General features: G+C 41.5%; 1 protein-coding gene across 1 annotated transcript in view; it reads right to left on the bottom strand.

Moving 5' to 3' along the window:
• ola1 (Obg-like ATPase 1) overlaps window positions 1-15,629 on the bottom strand; it is a 225,852-nt gene extending 210,223 nt beyond the window's left edge. The window contains exons 1-2 of the mRNA XM_060827923.1: window positions 15,520-15,629; window positions 14,949-15,052 (exon numbers count right to left, since the gene is read on the bottom strand). Coding sequence (XP_060683906.1) covers window positions 14,949-15,049 — 101 coding nt within the window. The 5' untranslated portion in view covers window positions 15,050-15,052; window positions 15,520-15,629. The remainder of the gene's footprint in view (window positions 1-14,948; window positions 15,053-15,519) is intronic.
• Window positions 15,630-21,840: the final 6,211 nt, after the last annotated feature.

The raw sequence follows: 21,840 nt of genomic DNA on the forward strand, positions 1-21,840 counted from the left end.
ACATTCATCTGCTCTATCCTCCTATTTCTACCCTCTCTAGCTCGTAGCACCGGGAGTAATCCAGATATTACTACCCTAGAGGATATCTTTTTAAATTCTTGCCTAACTTTTTATATTCTCCCTTCAAAATCTTATACTTTTCCCTTCCCATGTCATTAGTCCCAATATGTACAACAGCATTCTGCTGGTCCCACATCCCTTTGACAGAATTCTAAATATTTTCAGAGTTATCATTGATCCTGGTACCAGGGAGGAACACAACAGTTTGATTTAGAACATAGAACATAGAAAAATACAGCGCAGTACAGGCCCTTCGGCCCTCGATGTTGCGCCGATCCAAGCCCACCTAACCTACACTAGCCCACTTTCCTCCATATGCCTATCCAATGCCCGTTTAAATGCCCACAAAGAGGGAGTGTCCACTGGCAGGGCATTCCATGAACTCACGAATGGACACCAAGATCCCTCTGCTCATCCGCACTACCAAGTATCCGACCATTAGCCCAGTACTCCATCTTCTTGTTACTCTTACTAAAGTGAATCACTTCACACTTAGCGACATTGAACTCCATTTGCCACCTTTCTGCCCACCTCTGCAGCTTATCTATATCCCACTGTAACCTGCCACATCCTTCCTCACTGTCAACAACTCCACCAACTTTCGTATCATCCGCAAACTTGCTCACCCAACCTTCTAGCCCCTCCTCCAGGTTATTTATAAAAATGGCAAACAGCAATGGTCCCAAAACAGATCCTTGCGGAACACCGCTGGTAATTGCACTCCAAGATGAACCTTTACCATCAACTACTACCCTCTGTCTTCTTCCAGCCAGTCAATTCCTAATCCAAACCTCCAACTCCCCCTCAATGCCATACCTCCGTATTTTTTTGCAGTAGCCTACCATGGGGAACCTTATCAAACGCCTTACTAAAATCCATATACACCACATCTACCGCTTTACCCTCGTCCACCTCCTTAGTCACCTTCTCAAAGAATTCAATAAGGTTTGTGAGGCATGACCGGCCCTTCACAAAACCATGCTGACTATCCTTGATCACATTATTCCTATCCAGATGTTCATAAATCCTATCCCTTACAATTCTCTCTAAGACTTTACCCACGACAGAGGTAAGACTCACCGGCCTATAGTTACTAGGGTTATCCCTACTCCCCTTCTTGAAGAAGGGAACCACATTTGCCATCCTCCAGTCTTCTGGCACTATTCCTGTAGACAACGAGGACATAAAAATCAAGGCCAATGGCTCTGCAATCTCCTCCCTTGTTTCCCAGAGAATCCTAGGTTAAATGCCATCAGGCCCAGGGGACTTATCTATATTCACCCTTTCCAGAATTTCCAACACCTCTTCCCTACATATCTCAAAGCCATCCATTCTAATTAATTGTGACTCACTATTCACATCAGCAACAATGTCCTGGTCCTGAGTGAATACTGACGAAAAGTATTCATTCAGTGTCTCTCCAATTTCTTCAGCCTCCACACGCAACTTCCCACTACTATCCTTCACGGGACCTATTCCTACCCTAGACCTCCTTTTATTCTTGACATACCTATAGAAAACCTTTGGGTTTTCCCTAATCCTATCAGCCAAGGACTTTTCATGTCCCCTCCTTGCTGATCTTAGCTCTCTCTTTAGATCCTTCCTGACTACCTTATAACTCTCAATCGCCCCAATTGAACGTTCACGCCTCATCTTTACATAGGCCGCCCTCTTCCCTTCAACAAGGGATTCCAATTCCTTATTAAACCACGGCTCCCTCACACGACTCTTTCCTCCCTGCCTGACTGGTACATACTTATCAAGGACACTCAGTAGTTGTTCCTTGAACAAGCTCCACATATCGATTGCACCCTTCCCTTGAAGCCTACTTTTCCAAGCCACGCACCCTAAGTCATGCCTCACTGCATCATAATTTCCCTGCCCTCAGCTATAACTCTTGCCCTGTAGTGCACACTTATCCCTCTCCATCACTAGAGTAAAAGTCACCGAATTGTGGTCACTGTCCCCAAAGTGCTCACTTACCTCCAATTCTAACACCTGGCCTGGTTCGTTACCCAGAACCAAATCCAGTATGGCCTCACCTCTTGTTGGCCTGTCTACATATTGTGTCAGGAAACCCTCCTGCACACATTGGACAAACACCGACCCATCTGACGTACTCGAACTATAGCTTTCCCAGTCAATATCTGGAAAGTTATTACTTTCACTCTTCTCCTGAATCATCCTCGCAATCCTTTCTTCTACGTCTCTAGGACTATTAGGGGGCCTGTAGAAAACTCCTAACAGGGTGACCTCACCCTTCCTATTTCTAAGCTCAGCCCAAACTACCTCAGATGGCGAGTCTTCATCCATCGTCCATTCCACTGCTGTAATACTATCTTTGACAAGCAATGCCACACCTCCCCCTCTTTTACCCCCATCTCTAACCCTGCTAAAACATTTAAACCCTGGAACCTGCAACAACCAATCTTGTCCCTGGTCTACCCGCTGTCTTCTCGTTGTCGGCCACAGAAACATCTGTCTGTGCCCCTGACTACAGAGCCCTCTATCACAATCAATTGCTCAAAACCTGACATACCCCTCGTTACATTAGGTCCAGTCTCAGTACCAGAAACTTGGCTGTTTGTGCTACATTCCCCTGAGAGTCTATTACCCCCTCCATTTTCCAAACCAGCATATTAGTTTGCAATGGGGATAGCCACAGGAGACTCCTGCATTACCTGCCTCCCTCTCCTACCTTTCCTGGTGGTAACTCATCTACCTGACTGTATCTTTGGTTTTTCTCCCTTCCTGTAGCTGCCTCCATCACACCCACCCCAGCTCCAGTAAATTCTTCATTGTCTCTAACTGCTACTGCACTGTACAGGCCTGTACTGCGCTGTATTTTTCTATGTTCTATGCTACTCCAACCAATCCATGCAATTTGATAGAATTCAGAGCCAAACACACTTACTGAAGACATAATCATTTGTAACATGGAAATTCTCCCTAAATCGACAAAAATAATGAAAAGCATCATATTCATTACACAGAAAATGCTAAATCTCTCAAATATTACAGGAACCTACAAAATAGATTTAATGCATGCAACTCTGTTATTCCAACATGCATAACAAAGCCAATAAATCATGAGCTATGGCATGAATAGAGTTGTGCTCATCTGTCAGACGGGTATGACAAAGGAATAAAAGATAATAAGGAAGGCTATATGTCAAACCTGAGAGAATGGGTGAGATTCTGAATGATTACTTTGCATCAGTGTTCACTGAGCAGAGGAACATGATGGATGTTGAAATTAGAGATAGAAGTTTGATTATTCTGGATCACGTGGATGTAAGTAGAGAAGATTTGTTGAGTAGGCTAGAGATTATTAAGGTGGACAAATTCCCAGGACCAGATGGAATCTATCCAAGGTTGCTGAGGGAGGCAAGAGAAGAAATAGCTGGGGCCCTGACAGATATCTTTGTGGTATCCGTAATTACAGGTGAGGTGCCGGAGGACTGGAAGGTTGCTCATGTTGTCACCCTATACAAGAAGGCTAATAGGGATATTCCGGGTAACTACAGATCAGTGAGCCTGATGTCAGTGGTGGGAAAGTTGCTGGAGAGGGTACTGAGGGATAGCATCTATTTATATTTAGAAAAGAATGGGCATATCATAGATAAGCAACATGGTTTTGTGCAGGGGAGATCGTGCCTTACCAACTTAATAGAGTTCTTCAAGGAAATGACCAAGTTGATAGATGAAGGAAGGGCTGTTGATGTCATATAGATGGGCTTTAGTAAGGTGTTTGATAACGTTTCCCATGGTAGATTAATGGAGAAAGTGAAATCACATGGTGTGCAGGGTGTTCTAGCTAGTTGGATAAAGAACTGGTTGAGCAACAGGAGACAGAGAGTAGTAGTTGAAGAGAGTTTCTCAAAATGGAGAAAGGTGACCAGTGGTGTTCTGCAGGGGTCAGTGTTGGGGCCACTGTTGTTTGTAATATACATAAGTGATCTGGAAGAAAATACTGTTAATATGAACAGCAAGTTTGCAGATGACAAAGATTGGTGGCGTAGCAGAAAGCTTAAGGAACTATCAGAGAATACAGGAGGGTATAGGTAGACTGGAGAGTTGAGCAGAAAAGTGACAGATGGCTTTCAATCCAGACAAATGTGAGGTGATGCATTTAGGCAAGACTAATTCTAGAGCGAATTATACAATGAACGGAAGAGCCTGGGAAAAGTTGACGGACAGAGAGATCTGGGAGCGCAGGTCCATTTGTACCCTGAAGGTTGCTGCACAGGTGGATAGAGTGGTCAAGAAGGCATATAGTATGCTTGCCTTCATTGGATGGGGTATTGAGTAAAAGAGCTGACAAATCATGTTAAAATTGTACAAGACATTAGTTTGGCTGCATTTAGAATACTGTGTAAAGTTCTGGTCACCACATTATTAAAAGTATGTGAACACTTTGGAGAGGATGCAGAGGTTTACGAGGATATTGCCTGATATGGAAGGTGCTAGCTACGAAGAAAGGTTGAGTAGGTTAGGCTTATTTTCATTAGCAAAAAGGAGATTGAGGGGGGACCGGATTGAGGTTTACAAAATCATAAAGGGTATAGACCGGGTGGATACAGACAAGCTTTTTCCCAGGGTGAAGAATTCCATAATGAGGTCACGCTTTCAAATTGAGAGGTGGAAAGTTTAAGGGGGATACATACAAGTACTTCACAGAGGGTGGGGGGTGTTTGGAACGCATTGCCAGCAGAGGTGGTAGAGGCAGACACGGTAGATTCATTTAAGATGCGTCTGGACAAAAGCATGAGTAGGTGAGGAGCAGAGAGATACAGATGCTTAGGAGTTGACCGACAGGTTTAAACAGTACATTTGGATTGGTTCAGGCTTGGAGGGTCAAAAGGGCTTGTTCCTGGACTGTAAATTTTCTTTGTTCTTTGTATTACAGTCCGCAAGAAAAAAATTAAAAACAAGAAACTGACCAAGACTCTGACAGTCAATCAGATTATGTGCCATTTAGTTGGCAGGATGTCTTTTCAGTTTTTAGCTGGTGTTCTTCATCACCTTTTGTTTTAAGGGTGATAGTTTAGTGGTTTGTCACTGTATTGACAACTCCAAATATTGAATTGAATTGAAATGAATCGAATCGATTGTCACGTGTACAGAGGCAGAGTGAAAAGTTTTGTTTTGCGAGCAATAAAGGCAAATTACAAGTAGCATAGATAGTAAATAATAGGTAAACAGTGATAAAAACAAAAACACAGGTACAGGCGAATGTTAAGAGTTTGTGAGTCCATTAGTGCTATCACCAGCACCTGCTCAACAATAGTCTGCTCACTGACAGCCAATTTGGGTGTGGCCAGGGCCATTCAGCTTCTTATCCCTGCTGTAGGTGGACTTAAATCCAATCCTTCTAGCCATGATGGGGACACTATCACTGCATCACAGGAAACCCCTAGTTCCACAGGAAAATGTCCTTGGCCTAACCTTGGGCGGCACGGTGGCACAGTGGTTGGCACTGCTGCCTCACAGCGCCAGAGACCCGGGTTGAATTCCCACATCAGGCAACTGTGTGGAGTTTGCAAATTCTCCCAGTGTCTGCATGGGTTTCCTCCAGGTGCTCCGGTCTCCTCCCACAGTCCAAAAATGTGGTTTAGTGAATTGGTCATGCTAAATTGCCCGTAGTGTTAGGTGAAGGGGTAAATGTAGGGGAATGGGTCTGGGTGGGTTGCGCTTCGACGGGTCTGTGTGATCAAGTCGAAGGGCCTGTTTCCACACTATAGGGAATCTAAATCTTCAGTTGCTTCATTGTAAGGTCAAAAGTGAGAATGCTCATTGTGCAGTCAATGTTCTACACCTTTCACTATTCCTCAGATAATATAACAATCCATGTTCATATGCAGCAAGACCTGGGCAGGATTCAGGCCTGGGTTGACAAGGAGCAAGTAACATTTCCACCACCCAAGTGCTAGGCAATGACAATGACAATTTCACTAACAAATAATCTAATCATCACGTGCATTACTATCACTGAAATCAACACCCTGGGAGTCACCATTGACTAGCCACGTAAGTATTACAAATACAAAAGCAGATCAGAGGCTAGGAATCTTGCAGTGAATAATTAATCTCCTGATTCTTTAAAGATTGTTCACATAATGCAAGGTAAGAGTTCGGAGTGTGACAGAATACTGGCACCCTTCTATAGGGAAGATATTCTTAAACCTGAGAAGGTGCAGAAAAGATTTACAAAGATATTGCCGTTACTGGAGGGTTTGAGCTATACAGAGAGGCCGACTAGGCTAGGACTTTTTCCTCGGATGAGGGAATGCAAGACAGGAGGGCATAGGTTTAAGGTGAGGGGAGAAAGATTTGAAAAGGACCTGAACTGCAACATTTCCACGCAGAGGGTGGTGCATGTATAGGACAAGCTATGGAGACAGATAACATTTAAAAGGATATGAATACAAAGAATTTACAGGGATGTGGACCAAATGCTGGCAAATGAGACTAGATCAGATTGGGCTGTCAGTCAGTATGGATGAGTTAGACCAAAGGGTCTGTTTCCATACAACATGACTCTCTGACCTGCCTGGAAGAGTGCAGCTCCAACAACATTTCAGAAGACTGATACCATTCAGGATGAAACAACACAGTTGATTAGCACCATATCTCCAAACATTCACTATCCTCACCACCAACGCTCAATAGCATTGAGTACTATCTACAAAATGCATTACAAGAACTCAGCAAGGGTCCATTGACAGCACTTTCCAATCCTACAACCACTACCTTCCAGAAGGACACAGTAGCAAATATATGGAAACATCACCACCTAAAAGGTGGATGTCCTTCAAGGTGGATTACCCTTCCAAGCTGAACACCATAATCATTGGGAAATGTACCACTGTCTCTTTGGTGTGCTGGGTCAAACACCCAGGAATGCCCCCACCTAATGGCAAAGTGGGGATATCTACACCAAATGGACTTCAGCAGTTCGAAAAGGCTTCTCACTGCCACTTTCTGAAAGCTAACTACAGAGGAACAATAAATGCTTGCCCAGAAGTGATTCCACATCCACCTAATTTTTAAAATTCATTCATTTAAAAGTCAAACAAAACCCAGTATTAACATCCCATAAATTAATAAAAATCACTTTTGTTTTTAAAGTTGAATCTGGATACCACCTAAATATTAAAAGGTGCCTTCAATTTAAATAACTTTTATCCTGGAGAATTCTAAAAATTGCATTTCCTCTGGCATTGAGTCAAGCATTAAGGTTTGAACTTTTAATTCCAGAGCACAACTGCAAAACAATTTTCCAAAATGATCTTCAAATGCTATTTTGACATCCAACAGTGTAGAAACAATTTTTCTTAAAAAAAAATCAATAAATGAAAACTGGGTTTCCTTAATTGGCCATTTTAGACTATAAGCTCATAAGATGTAGATGTAATATCCACAGGTGAGGTACCAGAAGACTGAAGGTTGGCTAACATGGTGCCACTATTTAAGAGAGGTGGTAAGGAAAAGCCAGGGAACTATAGACCAGTGAGCCTGACATCAGCGGTGGGCAAGTTGTTGAAGGGAATCCTGAGAGACAGGATTTATATGTATTTGAAAAGGCAAGGGCTGAGTAGGAATAGTCAACATGGCTGCATGCTTGGGAAATCATATCTCACTAACTTGATTAAGTTTTCTGAAGAAGTAACTAAGACAACTAATGAAGGTAGAGCGGTAGACGTGATCTATATGGACTTCAGTAAGGCGTTTGACAAGGTTCCTCATGGTGACTGGCTAGCAACGTTAGATCACAGGGAGAACTAGTCATTTGGATACAGAACCGACGTGAAGGTAGAAAACATAGGGTGGTGGTGGGACTGTTGCTTTTCAGACCAGAGGCGAGCAACAGGAATCAGTGCTGGGTGCACTGCTTTTTACATTTATATAAATGATTTGAATGTGAACAAAGGAGGTATAGCTAGTAAGTTTGCAGATGGCACCAAAATTGGTGGTGCAGTGTACAGTGAAGGAGGTCACCTCAGAGTTCAAGAGGACCTTGGTCAGGTGAGCAAATGGGCTGATTCGTTGCAGATGGAGTTTAATTGAGACAAAATGTAAGGTGCTGCATTTTGGAAAGGCAAATCACAGCAGGACTTATACATTTAATGATAAGGTCCTGGGGAGTGTCGCCAAACAAGGAGACCTTTGTCCTGCAGTGCAGGTTCATAGTTCCTTGAAAGTTGAGTCACATGTAGGCAGGATAGTGAAGAAGGCATTTGGTATGCTTGCCTTCATTGGTCAGTGCATTCAGTATAGGAGTTAGGAGGTCATGTATAGGACATTGGTTAGGCCGCTTTTGGAATACTGTGTTCAATTCTGGTCTCCCTGTTGTATAAACAATTTGAAAGGGTTCAGAAAAGATTTACAAGAATACTGCCACGGTTAGAGTGTTTGAGTTATTCTAAAAGGCTGAACAGGATGGGGCTACTGTCCCTGGAGTGTCAGAGGTTGAGTGTTGACCTTATAGAGATTTATAAAACCATGAGGGGATGGACAAGATCTTTTCCCCAGTGTGGGCTAGTCCAGAAAAAAAGTGCATAGGTTTAAGGTGAATGGGGAAAGATTTAAAAGGGAAAAGATTTATAAGGGACATAAGGGGCAACATCTTCACATGAAGGATGACATTTGTATGGAATGAGCTGCCAGAGGAAGTAGTGGAGGCTGGTACAATTACAACATTTAAAAGTCATGATTTGGAGGTGCCGGTGTTGAACTGGGATGTACAAAGTTAAAAATCACAACATCAGGTTATAGTCCAACTGGTTTATTTGGAAGCACTAGCTTTCAGAGCGCTGCTCCTTCATCACCTGATATATCTGGTCAGCATGGATGAGTTAGATCAAAGGGACTGTTTCCATACAATATGGCTCTAGGACTCTGTAAAAGTAGGCCATTAGAGATCAAGTCTGCTCCACCTTTCACTATGACCACGGCTTATCGGAGAACCCTCAATTTCACTTTCCTCACTTATCCCTATAACCCTCGACTGTTTCATTTAATTAAAAGTCTCAGCCTTCAGTACATTGAACAGCTAATCCTCCAAAGCCTTCTCCAGTAAAGAACTCCACATATTTACTCTGCTCAAAGAAGAAACTCTTACTCATCTAAGTCTTAAGTAGAAAAAACATTTACTGAGATTATGGCCTCTGGTAGTGGACTCTCCACAAGGGAAGCAACCTCTCTCTATCCACCTTGTCAAGTCCTCTAATATTTTTAAGTGTTTCAGTAAGGTCCCCTCTCAGTTTTCTAAACTCCAATAACTACAGATCCAACCTACTCAACCTCTACTCAAAAAAAATCAAGTCAAACTTCTCTGGACTGCCTTTAATGCCAGTGTAAATCTTTCCTTAGATAAGGATACAAAAACAGTTCAATGTACCAGGTGTGTTCTGACTAGTGCCAAGAATAGTTTTAGCAGAGCTATCCTATTTTTATACACCATTCCTTTCAAATGAAGGTTGACAGTCCATTTGCCTTCCCTATTTCCTGCTGAATTTGGAAACAAGCTGTGTGCGCTTCATGGATGAAAACATCCAAATCCTTTTGTTCAGCAGCTTTCTGCAGTCTTCCCTCAGCTCTACTATTTGTCCTGCCAAAATACATAATCTCACATTTCCCCATGTTACTTTCCATCGGCCACCTTTCTGCCCGTTCAATTAACTTGTCTATATCCCTCCTAATGCTGTCATCCTCAGTACTTGCCTTTTATCTACAAACTTGGCAATACTACATTCATTTCCATCATCCACTTGATTAACATATGTCCTTAATATTTGTGCCCCCAGCACTGTGACACTCCACTAGTTCCAGGTTGCTATCCTGTAAATCCCCATCAAGTCTGCTTTTTATTAGCTCACATCAATTTTTTTTCAGCTCTTTTTCATGATAACATTCAAGTGGAAAACATTGAAAGTCACAAGATATTAATAAGTTACAGATCCTCAACTCTGGCCTACCAGATTCTCATCTAATGATATGATATTAATGTTGTGCACACTTAGGTGTTCCAGCAGGGACTATGTATAGTCATCAGGCGTGGGAACAACTACACCTTTTTTCCTTTACTTGGCCTAAGTCAATTGTTGCACTTGACTTGCCATCATAGTGGCAAGCATTAAATCCACAGATCACAAATCACATTAGCAACAGTAGACTTAGTATCTCAAAGGAAGCACTTCATAACTAGCACACAGTTGAAGCATTGCACTGATATGTACATAATCTGTAGATAGTTTTTTCAATGTCTCAGTTTACCAACTAATCAACAACTGAATTCATTTACTGCTTATATATACACACACAAATTCCTAATTATTCAACCTGAAATATTTGATGTATATTCTATACAAGATACTCTTTTCCAATATCTCTCTCAACTCTAACAAAATTTTGAATATATATACACAATTTTACATTTCTTTATTCCTCACGTTGACCAACATAAACTTTCCTCTTTTAAAAACAAAAAATTCTTGGCTTGCAGATACCATTGGCAAGCAGTATCTACTGTTTGACACAGTTACATGTGACACATTAACAGTCAATCAAATATGAAGTAGTAGTATTAGACTAACTAACGGTGTGAAAGGCAAAGAAGTTCCTTGGACCTGATGGTTTGCATCTTGGGTTACTAAAAGAGATAGCTACAGAGACAGTGGGATACATTGGTTGCAATTTTCCAAAATCGTTGGGATTCTAGAGAAGTACCAGAGAATCAGGAAACTGCTAATGTGACACCACTATTCAAAAAAGGTAGGAGGTTAAAAGTAGATAACTATACAGGTCAAATAGTCTAGAATCTATTGTTAGAAAAGTATTGGAATCAATTATTAAGTGAGTAATAGCAGAACATTTGGAAAATCAATCTACTCAAGCAGGATCTGCACAGCCTCATGAAATGGAAATCAGGTCCAATTTATTCATGTTTTTCAAGGAAGTCTCAACCATAGTTCATAGACGCAAACCAGGAGAGGTTTTAAATTTAGACTTCCAGAAGGCATTCAACAAGGTACCTTACATAAAATAAGAGCCCACAGCATTGTGGGTAGATATTGGTATGGATACAGAATTGGTTAATGTACAGGAAACAGCAAGTGAGGATAAAGGAATCTCTTTCAGGTTAGCGACCCACAATCTGCAGCATTCCACAGGGATCATTGCAACTGTTTACAATATACATGAATGCCTTGGAGGAATAAAGTAAATGCACTGTAGCCAAATTTGCAGAGGACATTGTGAAAGAATAGTTTACAGAGAGATATTGATAGGTTAAACACATGAGTAAAAAAACCTTGATTCTGGAGTAAAATGTGGGAAAGTGCAAAGTTGTTAATTTTGAAAGGGAGAACTAAAGAACAGAATGGTATTCAAATGGAGAGAAACTGCAGAAAACCACAATACAAAGGGATGGAGATACTCATGCATAAAACACAAAGCAAGGATATAAGTGCAGCAGGAAATGAGGAAGCCTAATGGAGGAGTGGTCATGCTAAATTACCCACAGTACCCAGGGATGTATAAATCAGGTGGATAGGGGGTGGGATGCTGTGTAGAGGGTCTGTGTGGACTCAATGGGTGAAATGGCCTGCTTCCACACTGTAGGGACCCTACAGTGGCAAGTAAAGTCACACCACACAAATGCCAATCAATGACCATTTCTAACAAAAAATGAGATACTAATCATCTCCCCTTGACATACAATGGTATGATCATTGCTGATTCCCCTGTTAACATTTGAGGGATTACCAGTGACCAGAAACTGATCTGGACCAGCCATTTAATATTGGAGTCACAAAAGCAAATAAGAAGCTACAAACTGAGATGGGTAACTCTATCTATCTGTCTCACAATATTTGTTTACTAGAATAAAGTGAGGACTGGAGATGCTGGAGATTAGAGTTGAGAGTGATGCTGGAAAAGCACAACAGGTCAGGCAGCATCCGAGGAACAGGAGAGTCGCGTCTCAGGCAAAAGCCCTTCATCAGGAATATTCCCAATGTTTGTCCAGCATCCACAAAGCAGAAGTTCGAAATGTGATGGAATACATTCCACTTACCTGAATCACAGAATCCCGACAGTGTGGAAGCAGGTCATTTCATCTATCACGTCCACACCGATCCTCCAAAGAGCATCCCATCCAGACCCACTCCACTACCATATCCCTGTAACTCTGCATTTCTCGTGAATAATCCACCTAGCCTGATCACTATGGCCAATGTAGCCTAGCCAATCCACCTAACCTGTACATTTTTGGACTGTGGGAGGAAGCCGGAGAATCCAAAGGAAACCCAAGCAGACACAGAAAGAATGTGCAAACTCCAAACAGTCTCCAGGTCCCTTGCACTGTGAGACAGCAGCGCTAACCATGGAGCCACTGTACCACCTTTGCCAGTTAAGCACAGTTTCAACAATATTCAAGAAGCTTAACATCAAAGCAAAGCAATCTGTTTGATTAACATCGCATTTCACTGCTTTCAACATTCAGTTCCTCCACCAGCACACTGCAGCAGCTGTGTCCATCATCTACAAGTTGCACTGCAGTGACTCAACCAGGATTTTCTTAACATCAACTTCCAAACTTGCAACTACTGCTAGCATTTGGAAGGACAAGGCACCCCAATGCACGGAAACACAACAACCAGCAAGTTTCCTTCCAAAGCATACATTCTCCTGACTTGGAACAATAATCACTGTTCTGTCGTGGTCCCTAGTTAAAATCTTGGAATTCCAGTCCTGCCAGTACTCTTGGATGAGCTTACACTCTGGAGTCCACCCAGAGCAATAGATGTTGACCGAACGTCTAATGCCAACGTCTCTTGAATAAATATAAATGTTAATGTGAATAGCTCGCCAAAAGTCTTCCATGACATAAGTTTATCCTGTAACCAATACAAACCACTCCCCCAGAGCCAAGAAAGTTGTCAATGTCTTTTATAAGTAGAATTTTATCTCTCATGAACAGATGGTACCAGATCATAACCCCGATCAGTTTGAAGTCCCCCATTAATATGCTGCAAATGTGTTGCTGGTCAAAGCACAGCAGGTTAGGCAGCATCTCAGGAATAGAGAATTCGACGTTTCGAGCATAAGCCCTTCATCAGGAAATCAGGCTTATGCTCGAAACGTCGAATTCTCTATTCCTGAGATGCTGCCTAACCTGCTGTGCTTTGACCAGCAACACATTTGCAGCTGTGATCTCCAGCATCTGCAGACCTCATTTTTTACCCCATTAATATGCATCAAGTGACTGAGGAGAAAGCACAAATGCAAATAATCAAATTTCTCAGGCATTAGAATAAATTGTAAAAATTGAAAACGTTTTTGAAAAACAAGATATGCGATATATGAAATAATTTAAAGGAAAATAATATCCTCCAAAGAAGGGCTGAGCATGTGACCAGGCAAAATTAACAAAGTTATAACTGGTAAACAAAAGACTAGTTATAGGTATCCTATGAAAAAAAAGTTTTCTACGATATCAGTTGTTATATTTGGTTCCAGCCAAAAAAATTACATCTACTTTCCGTTTGAATGGACGGATTCCAAACAGTATGATAACTTCTGATGCCTCAATGTGGCTATTTTTGATTTATGAATGGACAGCAGGCCAAACTAAAAATAATATTTCCCCTCCAACATATATTACTGGCACAGTTGATCTACTGCAGTAATGCACAAGTGAGGTAGAAAATAGCCTGTTTTCTAACTGGCTAAGCTTTTCATTTTTCTTTCACCTTTCCTTAAATCATCTTAAAATGTCCATCTTTTACTTTTTCCTTAAAGACCATATTGAGAAGGATATCAGGTGGGTAGCGAAGAAAATTCTGACAATCAACAGTTCCCTTCTCATTCACTCCCACCCTTCCTACCACTTTGTCTCCCATTACCCATTTCTAACCACTCATTTCTATTTTCCTCATCCACTGATAACCCATCCTTCCCATTATCCATTCCTTTTTTGATCATTCATTCCCACCTCCATCACTACCTCAGGTCCTTCCTCCACACTAATATTAAGCTATTCAACTGCTCCCCTGCTCCTCCCATGACATCTCACACATAATTTTTTATCTATTTTCCTCAAAAGCTTGTTTTATAGGAATGGGGACAGGCCACCGAACCCCTCGAGCCTATTCCCACGTCTTTTTAAAATCATATTTCTAAGTCAGAACACACTCTACATGTAATTATAGGATCATAATGACAATAGGCAATAGACACATAGTAAACACAATTACAAGTGTTGGCAATGCTACATTTGTACTACTAATATGAATGATTCAGATGTAGTAGAGATATCCTCCAAATTTGTCTGCTTTCAATTCCTGTCAATAATGTGCATTAACATAATGCAAACAAAATCTATACACCTAGACTAGAATGACATTGTAACATTGTACAATATCAAAACATTTTCATTTTTAGTTTAATTATAAATTGAGTCTTAACAATATTATTAATCCATAACATTGCAGATGACCATTAGATTGTTTTAGATTAGCAGCAGGTTAAGGAATCCAAAATTGCAATCCACACCACAAGTGCTATTCAGGTTTGATCTAAGCAACAAGAACTTTTAGTTCAACATTCACCTAGTTGCCTTTAAACTTCACTTTTAAAGTTTATATATAACTTCTTTACCTTTTTCTCTCATTAAAAAGGTTCACCATCATTGTGCACAACAATGTACAGACTTTGCTCAGATATGGCAATGCAAAACCAGCCAGGTATTTCAGAAATTACCAGCCCTAATCACACTGGACTGGCACTGATCAAATGTATTACTGCATAACAAATACAAATAGGTCTCTGTTGTTCATACATTAATGTAACACATAATTGGTGTGTAACATTAATTAACTTACCCTACATTTGGCAATCCAACAATGCCAATCTTCAATGAGGTTCCGAATCGTCCAATAATGGGTGGTAACTTAGGTTCACTATCTCCTTTTTTGGGAGGCATGTTCTGAAACACAAACTGGCAAATGAATAACTGTACTACAATTTTTAAAAGATCAGACCCTACAGTCACTCAGATAATGTCATCTCTTTTCCATAGAGATATGGAAAAAACTCTAATGAAATACATGAACTTTAATCCATTTGGACAAACTGAGCAGCCTCAAAAAGGAAGCACATATGCTATTTATAACCAGCTCAAAACTGACAACTGGGGGGAGCGGAGTCATGCCCTTTTTAACAGAACGTCTTACTCATTCAGCCTTGACACTGCTGCTACTTCTACTACTCTGTGAAATCTACTTTGATTCTTATTTTATACATCAGAAGCTGTTTGAAAGCGCATGGATGCGCAGGCCTGACTCATCAGGACCAGAAGGGAAGGCCCGAATAGAATTTTAATAAAAACAAGCGCTTTCTGGGTGAGGAACGACGTGGACAAAGCACGAAAGCAGCACACAGTGCGGTGTTCACCTGATCAAATCGCGGTTCCTGCGGACGGAATAAATGTTGTAATGAGAGAGCCCAGGAACAGCAATAAAACTACTCTCCCTGACAGTCCACGCGCCGAGCAGCCGCGGGGGGGGGTTGGAAAAATGAACCTGGAGCATGCGCATTACGCAATCACTCATTGGCTGACAGCAGGCCAATTAAAGAGCAGGGCAAAAGTAACTTGGTGTGAAAGACAACATAGTCAAGAAAGTCAGAGGATGTGAGAGAGGAGAGGAGTATAGATTAAATGGGGAGGGAGTAAGACAAAAAAAAAATCCCCACTGATGGCTTAGTGAGTAAGCTATTAAAGACACATTCCTTTTGGTCCCTACCACGCACATAAAAGACACACAGGTTGGTGCTCAACAGAACATAAAATATTACAGTGCAGTGCAGACCCTTCAGTCCTTTATGTTGCACCGATCTACGAAACCAATCTGAAGCCGATCTAACTTACACTGCTCAGTTCGTGTTCATATGCCTATCCAATGACCATTTAAATGCCCTTAAAATTGGCGAGTCAACTACTGTTGCAGGGAGTGCATTCCATGCCCCTACTACTCTGAGTAAAGAAACCACCTCTGACATCTGTCCTATTTCTATCAACCCTCAGTTTAAAGGTATGCCACCTCGTGCTAGCCATCACCATCTGAGTAAAAAGGCTCTCACGGTCCAACCAATCTGACCTTCTGATTATATGTCTCAAGTCTCCTCTCAACCTTCTCTGGAACAAAAATGGCCTCAAGTCCCTCAGCCTTTCCTTGTAAGACCTTCGCTCCATACCAGGCAACATCCTAGTAAATCTCCTCTGAACCCTTTCCAAAGCTTCCACATCCTTCCCATAATGCGGTGACCAGAACTGTACGCAATACTTCAAATGTGGTCACACCAGAGTTTTGTACAGCAGCAGCATGGCCTCATGGTTCCGAAACTCAATCCTCTACCAATAAAAGTTAATACACCGTGTGCCTTCTCAACAACCCAATTAACCTGGGTGGCAACCTTCAAGGATCTATGTAGCTGGACACCAAGATCTCTCTGCTCACCTACACTACCAAGAATCTTACCATTAGCCTAGTACTCTGCATTCCTTCCAAAGTGAACCACCTCACATTTTTCTGCATTAAACTCCATTTGCCACCCCTCAGCCCAACTCTGCAGCTTATCTATGCTCCTCTGTAACCTGCAACATCCTTCGTCACTATCCACAACTCTACCGGCCTTAGTGTTGTCTGCAAATTTACTAACCCATCCTTCTTGGCCCTTATCCAAGTAATTTATATAAATGACAAACAACAGTGGACCCAAAACAGATCCTGAAGTTTCTCATCCTCATTCCATTCTCATGAATCTTTTCTGCACCTTTTCTAAAGCCTTCACATTCTTTTCTAAAGTGTGGTGCCCTGAACTAGATGAAATGCTCCAGTTGAAGGGTTACACCCAAACCATCAACTTCTCCACCTCCTGATAATAGACAATAGGTGCAGGAGTAGGCCATTCTGCCCTTCAAGCCAGCACAACCATTCATTATGATCATAGCTGATCATCCTCAATCAGTATCCTCTTCCTGCCTTATCCCCATAACCCTTGATTCCACTATCCTTAAGAGGATGCAGACTGGCTTGCTGTGTTCTTCCATCCTCCTGCCTATCTGTGAAGGACCAGACCCAGCCGTTATGTGGAAGGAAGCCTCTGTCATAAATCAAAGGAGATGGAAAGAGGATGAAGAGTTGAGGAAACCTTTCTCAAAAGGTCAGTAATAGGTGAGAAGTACATGTCAAATACCAAGAAGAAAGTAAGAAGTAGCATGGAACTATGGAGCCACAATGTTTCTAGGGCCCAGAGAAATGCTTCTAGGCCAAAAGAAAATCTAAAACAAAAATTTGAACTTATTTAAGGAGTCACCATACTGGCTCCTGGCAGTGGACAGAGAGGATGGTGCATCTTTGCTAGCCACTCGTCTTTCATAAATGTTACAAACCAGATACTGATGAAATCATCAAATTCTGTATACAAAGTGAAAGTACTACTCAATTTCCTTCCTGTGAATGCCATGCTTGCCTGCCCAAAAGTGCAGTTTATGATTAGGAAAAGCAAGATTAAAATCACATGTGTAATCTTATTTTAACAGTCTCCTGCTTGTTTATCACCAGAGTCCAATTGTTTAAGACTGTCCTTGGAAACCACTTGTCTGACAAAACTTTTATCAACCTTGTCCACATCCACATATCCACATTGTAGAATGACAAGGACAACTGATGTATGGGAAGGCCATCATCACAATTTTCCCCTCTTAGCTATTCACTATCCTGACTTAGAAGTATACCATTGCTCTGTCAGTGATAACAAATAAAAGTCATGGAACTTCCTAACAGCACTATGGATATCCATATATTAGAGGGACTACAACAGTCTTCTGATACAGAGGTCTCAAAGAAGGATGTTGACAGATCAGCCACCAGATGACTGCTGGTGGGTGTGTGCCACAAAGTGCTAGGTGCTGTGCAAAGCTGACCAGAAGTAACAATAACTTGTATTTACATAGTACTTTGAGCAAAATAAAGTATCCCAAGACAAGTCAAGATGTCATTATAAGAAAGAATAAAGCACTAAACTTCATAAAGGAGGTATTAAGGTATATGATCAAAAGAGGAAGCTTTTTGGTAGTGTCATAAAGGAGGCAAATGAAGTAGAGAGAAAAAAGATTTAGGAAAGGAAATACCAGAGTTTAGGATGTAGGAAATGAAAATGAGGCTTCAATTAGAAGAATGCAGATAACTAGAAGGGTTATGGGGCTGGGGAGCGAAAGGGCGAGATGAAGCCAACAAGGAACTTAAAAACAAAAGATGAGAATTTTCAAAGTGAAGTTTTGCTTAACCAGCAATGTTCCCTCTAAGTTGCACAACTGTCTGAGAATCCAACAATGAGAATTAGTCTGCTAACACCATTCTCAACATTGACTTCTGGAACCAAAAGTCATTGCCAGGCACAAACCTTGGCAGTCTGTGCAGAAGGATAAAACAAGTGAACAGGAAGCTCTAAACCAGGTCAGTGAGCATTGTGTAGATGGATGAAGAGGATTTGATGCAAGGTAGGAGAATGCAACAGAGTTTTTTTTTATTCACTGCTGGAGTGATGGGCCCACATTCATTGACTGTCCTAGTTGCTCGTGAGAAGATGGTAGTGAGCTGCCATTTTGAACTGCTATAGTCCATATGCTGTTGGTAGACCCACAATATCCTTGGAAAGGGAATTCCAGATTTGTGATCAAGTGACACTGAAAGAATAGCAATATATTTCCAGGTCAGGATGGTGAGTGGCTTGCAGGGAAACTTGTAATGGTGGTGCTCCCATGTATCTGTAGTCCTTGGCCTTCTAAAATGGAAATAGGCATGGTTTGGTAAAGTGCTGTCTAAAGATGTTTGGTGAATTTCTGCAGTGCATCTTGTAAAAAGTACACACTGCTACTACTGCGCGTCAGTGGTGGAGGGAGTGGATGCTTCTGAGTGTGGTACCAATTAAGTGAGCTTTATTGTCTTAGATGGTGTCAAACCTTATAAATATTGTTGGAGCTGCACCCATCCAGCAAGTGGGGTATATTCCATCACACTCTTGACTTGTGCCTTGTAGATGGTCGACAGGCTTTGGAGTGTCAGGGGGTGAGTTATTAGCCACAGTATACTTAGTCTCTGACCTGCTGATGTAGCCACTGCATTTATATGGTGAGTCCAGTTAAGTTTCTGGTCAATGGTTACCCTTCAATGTTGATAGTGGAAGATTCAGTGATGACAACACCAGTGAATGTCAAGGCAAAGTGGTTAGATTGCCTCTTACTGGAGATGGTCACTATCTGACATTTATGTGGGGCAAATGTTAATTGCCACTTGTCAGCCAAAACCTGGAAACTTTCCAGACCTTGTAGCAGTTAAACATGGAGTGCTTCAGTACATTGAGAGTTATGAATGGTGCTGAAAATTGTGCAATCTTCGGCGAACACCCCTCTTCTGTTGGAGGAAAGATTATTGTTGAAGCAGTTGAAGATGTTTGAGCCTAAGACACTACCCTGAAGAACTCTTTGCAGAAATGTCTTGGAGCTGAAATGCCTGACCTCTAACAACCAGAATCTATCTGTCACTTAAGACTCGAACTTAAGTTTTGAATTACCTCAAATTCAGAATATAGAACACAGAAACCACCCCGGAATTCATCCAATATCAATGAACTCGAAGAACTTAAATACCATCTTGGCAGAAGGATTCATGAACAATTTGGAAACCATCCTCTTCACCATGTAGACACTTGCCAATCATTCATGCACTTGTGGTCCCAACCATGATAGCTGATGTTGCAACTTCCATAATAGCTAACGTTCCCTATAAGTTGCATGGTCATGCATAGCAAACTGAAAATTCCCATGCAGGCCACGCGCATATCATCTGCAAGTTACTGCGCATGCATGGTCATACAAAAAAAAATCAATAGGCCCATAAATTTAAACAAATCATTCAACCTCCATTAAAAATTACAGGGTATATTGATTGCGGAACAGGCGGTTTTCCTCCAATGCCTGGGTGATACATTGCAAGCTCAGCTTTCTGCCATCATAGTTGTAGATTACAACTTAAAGTGGCTCACATACTATTACAGCAGTCCAACGTCTGTCCTCAACAGGTAGCCTAGGAGGGTGATAGTGACACTATGGATCATGAGTCAGTTACCCTCCTAGGAAGACAGCATTCAGCCTCACACCCTCCCATTCCACCAGTGTCATTGCCATTAAAATCATCTTCAAAGGCTAATTGTAGTCTTCACTACCAAAAGTTGCTAGGTTTTACCAGCCATGCAGCCACTGGGATAGATCTGCAATAGAACACTAAGCCAAGCAAAGGTATACAGAAGACAGAAACTAAAGAACAACACTGAGTTATTGAGTTTATGTTTGTGTGCAATACAACATGATTTCATTCTTTCTTTTATAAATTTTGTTCAGAATGTTTATTTTACTGTGGTATTTTTTCTTGTATTGATGACAAGTAAGCCATTATACCACGAGTGACAGAGGGAATTGTTGTAGCTTAAAAATTAGCGATGCCGTTTTTGCTTAGGCAGAAAAGGATTGTCCAAGATGCCTCCTACTTTCATCTCCCTTTGCTTCCTCCTCCTCCTCATACTATTCTCCTCAGGTGCTTGTCTTATGGCTGGTTGCAACAGACCACCATTAATCTTGACACTCCACTGAGAACTGCAGACCTCTTCCAAAAGGTAGATGTATTGTTTGAACTTGTCAGTGATCCATTGTGCTACATTTTTTGTAACATCATACATTTCAATGTTGAAGTGTGCACGGATTCATCAATTGCACATCAGAGGCCTGAGCAATGTCATCAGCAGATAGTCTTTGTCGTCAGCTGTCATCCTTTTGCTGCAGCTGCCCAGAAGTAGATGTCGCAGATGTAGAATTAAGACATCATTGTTGCTGCTAGGATACTGGGCATTGATCTGCATGATGTGCTGTCAATGTTTACACACCAGCTGGGCACTCAGGGGATAGGTTTATTTTCTGTTCTAGTGTTGGGCACCTTTAACATTCAGCATCCAGAAAGTGTTGAGTATGCAGTCATCAACACCCTGAACCACGGGAAGCTTGCAATCCTGACAATGTTGCTTCCCCAATCCAACATCCTGCTTTCTAGCAAGCCAGAACGAAATGTATTTAGCTTTGATTGTATAGAGAGGATCAGTGACCTTCCTCATGTAAACTGCAAAATGTTGAAAAAATGTTGAAAACATATCCAACTTCAGCCTGAAGTGTTTCAGAACATGGTCACTTTTATAACCATTGATAATATGGTCCTTGACCAGCTCTGAGGTTGCTATTGCCACTGCTGCTGAAGGTTGCATATGTCAATGCGATCCCATTTATTAAAGTCCAATTATTCCTCACACATGTTCAAAGAGGAGAACTGCTGCTAAAACATCATGATCAGATAGGGCCTCCTACTGAGAGCCTAGCCCCCACTCTTCCATAAGCTTACCATTCTCTGTGTGGTCCCTGTTTCTGCTTCCAGTCATAATGTATTCCAAGGTGACTACAAACTGGTGCACTATGTCTAGCAAGAAATAGACATTGATTCCTTGAAGTCAGCAGAAATTCTCTTAGCACCTGCTGAAACACTCTGTAGATTTTTCAATGTCAAATACTAATAGAAAGCTCTAAACACTTGTGGAATCAGCAACAGCCACTACATAAACCTGTAAGTAGTTGATGATCCTTTGAAGTAGTGCTGTTGGAGATTCTTACTT

This window comes from Hemiscyllium ocellatum, chromosome 7, assembly GCF_020745735.1.
Source record: "Hemiscyllium ocellatum isolate sHemOce1 chromosome 7, sHemOce1.pat.X.cur, whole genome shotgun sequence".
Classification (NCBI taxonomy): domain Eukaryota; kingdom Metazoa; phylum Chordata; class Chondrichthyes; order Orectolobiformes; family Hemiscylliidae; genus Hemiscyllium; species Hemiscyllium ocellatum.